At 37.1% G+C, this 8,290-nt stretch overlaps 1 protein-coding gene across 1 annotated transcript; it reads right to left on the reverse strand.

The window, feature by feature from the left end:
• Nucleotides 1–1,504: 1,504 nt before the first annotated feature.
• LOC139841417 (uncharacterized) lies at nt 1,505–2,458 on the reverse strand. Its single transcript, XM_071831635.1, has one exon. The coding sequence runs from the start codon at nt 2,456–2,458 to the stop codon at nt 1,505–1,507; it is 954 nt and encodes a 317-aa protein (XP_071687736.1).
• Nucleotides 2,459–8,290: the final 5,832 nt, after the last annotated feature.

Genomic DNA, 8,290 nt, shown 5'->3' on the forward strand with positions numbered 1-8,290 from the left:
TTCTTCAGGGGAGCCAGAACAATTGTACAACATTACTGGGGAAATCCCTGTAGGGATTTTCGAAAACCCGTATGATGAAGACTTAAACATCCCCTCCGACGTTGAAACATCAAACCTCAAAGCAAATGCGGAAGAGGATGCAGAGGAGGAGCAAGCTAACAGACTCTACCGCAAACTTTGCAAGTTTGTGCCTAGGAATGTTCAACGACAATATCGTGAACTAACATTCGCTGAAGCTGAAAGACAGCGGATAAACAACTACTTCAACGCCATCTGCTTAACCGTTGATAATGTCGAACGGTTCAATGACATCTCAGATCATTATGACAAAAAGTGCAAGGTCGTTGCCACCCAGCGCAGAAAAATTCAGAAGCTTGAAGCTCAATTGAAGAAAACCGCTGATAAAAATTCCGCGCTTAAAAAGAGAGCGGAATACGCAGAAAATCATTTTTCTCAGCTTGTTAAGTATCTACCTGAGTTTGGTGATAAGGTGATGGATTTGGTGCCGGTGACCGAAAAATATAAAGCATATGCTTAAGCTGCCAAGCTCGCTACCCGCTGTGAATGGTATGACCTGCTCTGCCAACTTGGCGACCTTTTCCAGCCACTTCCCACAGACATTGCCAAGGAAATATGCCCGACTGGAGAGGCACAAGAAGCGCTGAATATAGCGAAGGAGGTTGAAAAGGTCACTATTCTGACACTGGAGGAAATTAGCCGACGCGAAAATGTTACTCTCAAGGACATTAAGGCGCTTAAGCTTTAGAGTGATTGTTTAAGTTGTAAACTTGTAACCGCAATCTTATATTCCATTTTGTACTTTTGCGCGCTTCACCCAGCGCGTTATTAATAAAAATATTTACATTTTGCAGTTGCAACTTAGTTTATTTATATAGCGCTTTATTCAATATATTCATAATCTAGACTTGTCCTTTGCAATTTTCAACTTTTATTATTGTGCACATAATAAGTATGTACTTTTGCAAAACAATCTGTACTTGTATAGACTTATACATTATGAATCTTCTAAGTCCACGTAAACGATCCTTTGCATTGCGAAGCATCTAAGTATGGCAAGATCAAATACTTAGGAAATTTCATCCTTTCGCAACTTTTATCATTTAACACAAGTGGGCAATTTCATCACTTGGTTTTAAAGTTAAATTTTCATGAAATATCCGCATTATTATTGCACAAGTAGGTTGTAACATTACTTAGCGAAATAATGCCATGAATTTATAGAATTTCTGCTAACACTTAGTTGCATTTTACATAAGAATTCATTTAGTGTTTTTAAGACTTAAGCGCTTGCATTCTGCAAAATTGTCACTGCGCGTGGCCACACGCAGTGTTTTCTGCTTTATATAGAAACAATTGCTAAAACACAAATTTATTCTTTCTTATTCATAGTTTTCAAGTAATAACAGCTCAAAAAACAACATACAGATCATGATTAACCATGATAAACATTCAGTCAGTGTTTTTTTCATTACAAACATTCATGCTATTCAGCGAGCACCGCATGCCCTTCAACACCAACACTTTCTCGCACCGTAATCATCGCAGAAAGTAGCTCAATTACTGCCGAAGTCAGCGTACCAATGCCCTTGTAACTAAAAAACTTCACCATTCCATGCAACGTGGATGGTATTGCACCAAACATACGCAAAGCAGTGCGCCCAAGAATCATGTTAAACCTAGACTGATTTCGCATTACATAAAGTTTTAACAAGGCTTGGCTTTTTAGTGATTCATCGCGATCATCTACCAATTCAACTTGCAATTCCAACTGACCAATGGGCCAAGTTGATTCTCCAGAAAAACCAGCTAGCGAAACCGCAGTAGGTTTTAGCAAAGCTTTGATATGTGCAGGCAAGTTGTTAAAACATTGCTCATACATTACATCTACACTGCTACCAGTATCAACATGTACTTTTAAAATTATAATGCCAGTATTCGCAATGCGACATGAAACCACCACTGGTTTATCATGATCCGCGCTCAAATTTATTGGAGGAATAGTAATAGATGGGCATTGCCAATTTGCGAATTGCTCAGATACTTGGAACATTGACATTTCACCTTGAACCTCCACTACATTAATAACTTGAATTTCGCGCAAATTCTCTTTTTTGCCCACCATTTTAACCCCCAAATTCTTCACTGCGGGAGCTTTTCGATCAGCGGCATTTAGCACTTGTGGAGCATTAGACTCTGCGGGCAAGATAATCGCATTTGCAGTATTTGCAGCACCTTGAGCTATCAAATGGTCCAATTTACCTTGCTCAAATGCCTCCGCAATCAGTTCTGCCAAATCCCTACAGTGATTAGTATCATGACCATAGTCATCATGAAAAATGCAGAACTTTGATTTGTCGCGCCTGCTGTTCTCTGCTAAAGGTTGGGAATCAGGAAAAGATCTCGCCACCCTTTCTTGCAAAAGAATTTCTTTAGGCATTTTCGTTAACATTTGGATGATGTTGAAGAACTCATTATTCCATTTTTGCGAAGAATAATGATCGCGACGATTATATCCATGATTATCATTTTGACCTTAATGTATGTCATTGCGCGGGTAACTACCGCCATCATTTCGCCTTGGATATCCCGAACCGCGAAAGTTGTCATTATTCCCATCACGAAAAGAATCACTATCATCCCGCCAACTTTTATCTTTACCTCATCCACATGCAGGGGTTATAGTGCTATCTTCTCCACCTCTGATATAATCATACATTTCTTGCTGCACTTTAGCAAAAGTTGGCGAAACATCTCTTCTCAAACGTCGCACAAGCGTTGGATGTCACTGCGGATTAATAGCGTGCAAAAACCCAGAGATTTTTTTATCTTCATTCAAACTTGGTATCTTCTGGCATTCATAGATGTATCACGTAAGTAACGCATTCAAAGTTTCTTTGTTACCCTGCTTAATGTCATGGCATTCGATATGCGTCTTCTTCTGCGGTAAAAGGTTTTGAAACTGCAACAAAAATTTATCGCGAAGATCGATAAAGCCAATAATATTACGGGCTTTTAAGCTATGGAACCACTCCCTTGCTGATCCTTGCAAAACCATGAGAAATACCCGGCATGCTACCGGTTCATCCCAATTATAGGTGCTTACAACTCCTTCAAAACGTTGAAGAAAATCCAAAGGGTCAGTTAAACCCAAGTAAACCTCCAATGTTGCTGGCACAATGGGCGGTGTAACGATCAGATAATCAGAAATATGCTGGACAAACTTGTCTACAGCAGTAGTAATCTCAGTCACCTTTTTTGTGCGAGTATCAGTATTTTCCACACAAAATTTAGCTATCATATCTTGCAAAAAATTCGGTTGTTCAAACTTATGTTGCATTGATTTAGGCGGGATGCTTTTAAAAGCATCCGCTAAGAACTTTTGAGCATTTTCTCTGCTCATAGCATCAGGTGTTTCACCCTCATTCCCATGACCAGGAAAGGGTGTTAGCGGCCACCTACGCTTAACATGCAGAATTTTTACAAATTCTTCCGCACTATCTGAACCATCAGAATATTCGCTTTCTTCTCTTGGAGCTTTTGCAATTTAGGAATCATAAATAGAGTTTAAAACAACGCGATCCTCTGCATCATCACTATCGCTATCATGATGCTCAACGACCAGGTGATAAACTTGTGATCCTGAATCATTCAATGGCTATAAGTAAGTATGCGGTATGCGAGATTTGCGACCATCTTTTTTAGCTTGTTCAATAGCAGTTCCAAGGACTTTGTCTGCTTTCAAGCTTGTTTTTCCAGCCAAAATTCTTAATCGCTTGCCCTCAGCGATACTTTCATCGCGGTTCTGTTGTAAATTTTTTTGTGCAGCCATTTTATCAGGAGCAACCTTTAATTGCAGATCAGTATTAGCGGTATTGACATTAGACGCTTTAGCGAGCGATTCTTGAACTGAATTGTTCGCGGTAGCATTAACATTTTCTTGCAAATTAATCGGTAAGGTATTTTGCGAATCACTAGCCAGCATATCAGCATTCACAAAGCTGTTTGCTTGCTTCGCATTAGCTGCCATGTCCGACGATCAAATCGACTGGTACGCATCATAACAATACATGATTAAAGTTAAACAAGCCAATTGATTGTTTGATAGCAAAAAACAAAAAATTCCGAGTTTAATTTTGAAACGTGTCCCACGGATGATGCCAATTGATCAATCCTTAATTCATGAGTTACTTAATTAAGGATTGAGTGCAATGATATTTAGATGGAGGATGGGATGTTTGATGATTATTTTGGACACTGATGATCATCTTTCACTTTATCAATCAAGTGATCAACCACCCCGACCCGGTCTTGATTGTTAATTAGCATGATTCACCTTAACACAATGTAAAAGTTCCTTGGGCAAGATCACAAGAGAAAATTACAAAGGTCTTGGCAAATGGCAGAGAATCAACAACCTATAAATGAGAGGCCAAGCTCTCTATTTATAGTATTCAAAATAATCGCGGTATGCGGATCGTATAACTATCCGCGGTGACATAGCGAAGTGACCCGCAGTCTTTTATTAACGCGCCATAATTCGCAGACTTAATATTCAGCGGATATGCCAAGCCTTTTGAATATACTCCGCGCAAATTTTGTTTTTAACCTTTAGCAAACAAAATATACATATACAATGCTATGTATATGATCATAGAATACATAATAGGTTAATATAGATTACGCCATGATAGCTTAGAAAAGCCTTAAGCATATACAAGATTACATACTCTCAAGTTTTGATATCCCACACCACTAAATAAAACTTAAGTGAAGTTATCTATTTATAGAGAACCTGTTAACCAGGTAACGACTCTTTTATCTGCTGGTCCAATGGATGTTTGTGAAGGTTTTTCGTATGCCCGAGAGACATATTAAATTAATGCGGCTAATGTGTTATGATCCAAGTCGGGTCATACCCAATAACAAGCTAACCGACACCTTATATGTATTTAATCTTGACGATTGGATCGTTGAATAAATACGCGACACTTAGATTTTAGAAAATTGGGATTCTAAAATATAATCACTTGAATCAAGTTATTTGGTTAATTTATTTCTTAAGGAATTATTTATTTATGGGTTTAAATAAATACTTTGTGTTATATTTTGTATATGCTTTATAAAATGTACAAGTAACATTACAAAACAAGATGTTTATAACATGTTTTATAAAAAAATTAGCCCATTTTATAATAAGAGCATGGGTGGCGGTTTTATAGCACCAAGAAAGACCACCACATGTAATTTTTTTTGTTACTTTTGAGAAGCACACTTGCTTAAAAAATAACACACTCTTTAACAAGGATTGACTCAAGTATTGCATGTAATTAAAAAAGAAAACACTCTCCTTTCTCTTGGTGGTCTGCTGGCCGAAACATTCAACAAGAAAAGAGTGGGTTTTGCTTGCTAATTAATTACATTCAAGTGTCTTAATTCCTAAAAAAAATCAAAGGTTGTGTTAGTGCATCAAAAGCTTGGGGTATTACACACTTGAGGCTTCAAGTTAGAAGCTCTTTTTGCATCATCTTCTCCTTCAATATTGCTGTCCAAATTCAGCTTCCAACTCATCCAAGTAGAGGTATAAACACTCTTTTAATCTTGTTATATTTGTAAGCATATGATTCATGACTTGATATTAATGTGGAATTTAACAAAATGGCTTTACAAATACACTTGTTCTATTAATGCTTCCGCTTGTATTAACTATCTTAAAATTGGTTTTATGATTGTGTAAACTAAATGAACATGTTGTTTTGAAACTCATTAAATTCCATCAATGGTATCTAGAGCTGAGGTCTATGGATTATGCTTCTTTTATGGTCTTTAAACCCACTATATTTGCATTCCATGCACATGCATGAATATGGAATGTAAAAATGTTCGGGTTTGGGTGGGTTTGATATGGTGGCCAAATTATTGGAGGTTCCAAGAGGGTCTGGAACTTGCAAATTGGTCATATTTGTTCATATATTGTTGTTCACAATCATAGCCAAGACCTTGTGGTTGAATGAATGTTTGTTTGGTTGATTTGTTAATTTCAATTTGGTTGTAATTATTCATTCAATTGGTTTGTAATAATATTCATTTGGTTATGTAATTTATTTTATATTTGGCATGTAAAATAGATTAGGTTGTATTTTCATTTTCTAGACAAAATGTATTAGGATATATTTTGTAACAAGATGAAGATGCATGAAGATCACAAGGAAGAACACAAGAAGCATGTGGATGCAAGGTTAAGTGGGAGGTTAAAACCTCTTACTTTGTGTTTTACCCATTGACCAGTGGCATTTTGTTTTCGGCTAAACAAAATGTCTACCAAAAGGCTTGATTGTGAACATTTGTTTTGCACGCGTGGTTGTTTTAATTTCTTGCATGATTGTGGATTGTGTATGTTACTACAACAAGCTATCACACAAGTTAACAACAAGCAAAACTACAATTTAATTGGTTAAATTATAAACAACATGAAATTTACCAAACTACAATTTAATCGGTTAAATTGAAATGGCTAAAAGGACATTAATAAACGGTTATTAAGAACATGATAAGGATATATATATATATATATATATATATATATATATATATATATATATATATATATATATATATATATATATGGTTTATATCAAGTAATTGACTAAAATTACAAGTCTTGAAAATGGATTTCAAATGAACCATACACTAAATGCATGTTGGTGTATGGCATAAATGTTTTCTTAAACTAGAAATAATGAAAACTTAAAAATCCCTTTAACAACAAGGTAAACAAGTTAAGCGCCATCCTTTTGTGTGACACTTAAAAATATTAGGGAACTCATAATGGGATAAAGGTCACCTAACCGTTATGAGCAAACTAATATGATTAAGGTGAATTTCGCATGCTTGTGGGATAAAGGTCACCTAACCACTTGTATGCTAAATTTACATGTTTACATAAGTGGGACAACTTGATTTGGGAATCATGAACTTAGGGTCACTGAAGCATGAGGAACAAATAGGCATTGATGGGATAATATGCCATGCAAAAGGATTGCATGATCTCATAACTTAGAAGTTGCAAAAGGATTACAATTGTCATATAATGACTACCTAGCTAAATCAAATGACGGGATAAAGGTCACCTAATCGAAATTTGGTTTACCGTTAGATTCTAAAATTTAATAAATATCAATTGGATTTAAAGGGTATTGATTGTTAAATTAAAATTAATACTTAAATAACTTTGTTAAATTTTGTAGATGGCCGCCAATAACAACAACAACATTCCAAACGCACCTATCAACTTTAACAACCTATCGTTGAGGTCAATCCTCGAAAAGGAAAAACTCAACCATACGAACTTCATGGATTGGTTCCGCAATCTAAGAATTGTCCTCAAACTTGAGGATAGGGTGTATGTATTGGAAGACCCCATTCCCGATCAACCGGACGAGGATGATACGGAAGGTATGGCTTATTGGGAGAAATATTGCACCAATTCGGTGCAAGTTTCTTGCCTCATGCTTGGGACAATGATACCAGAACTCCAAAAGGATTTCAAGCATCATAGTGCATATGACATGATCACACAGTTGAAGGAGATGTTCCTTCAACAAGCTCGTGTCGAGTGCTTTGAAACAGTCCGAGCGCTTCATGCATGTCGGATAGATGACTCCCAATCCGTTTCATCTTATGTCCTTAAGATGAAAAGCCTAATTGATCGAGCGAACCGTCTAAACTACAACGTGTCTAATGAATTAGCCACGGACCTTATCCTTAATTCCTTGTCAAAGAGGTTTGACACATTTGTAATGAATTACAACATGAATGGATGGGATAAAAGCATTGGCGAATTACATGCCATGCTTAAGACGACAGAGGCAAGCATGGGTAAAAGGGCTTCACCCGTGTTTACGATTAATGAAGGTGGGTCCAAAAACAATAACACTTCTAAGCCGAAGGCGGCTAAGAGGAAAGGACCCACCTACCTAGGCAAGGGCAAGGGAAATGGGAAGGTGGTTACCCCAACCAATAACAACAAGAAACAAAAGGTTGCCGGAAAGGCTCACCCCAAGGAAGATCCGTGCTTCGGTTGCGGTGAAATGGGTCACTGGAAATGCAATTGCCCGGTCTACCTCAAGGAGTTGAAAGAAAAGAGGGATGCAGGGCAAACCTCAGGTAATGTATATATGGTATACATTGAGCTTAGTATTACTTCTTCTAATACATGGGTATTAGACACGGGATGTGAAACTCACATTTGCAATTCTATGCAGGGGTTCAA

The sequence above is a fragment of the Rutidosis leptorrhynchoides genome, chromosome 4, assembly GCF_046630445.1.
Source record: "Rutidosis leptorrhynchoides isolate AG116_Rl617_1_P2 chromosome 4, CSIRO_AGI_Rlap_v1, whole genome shotgun sequence".
Lineage (NCBI taxonomy): Eukaryota > Viridiplantae > Streptophyta > Magnoliopsida > Asterales > Asteraceae > Rutidosis > Rutidosis leptorrhynchoides.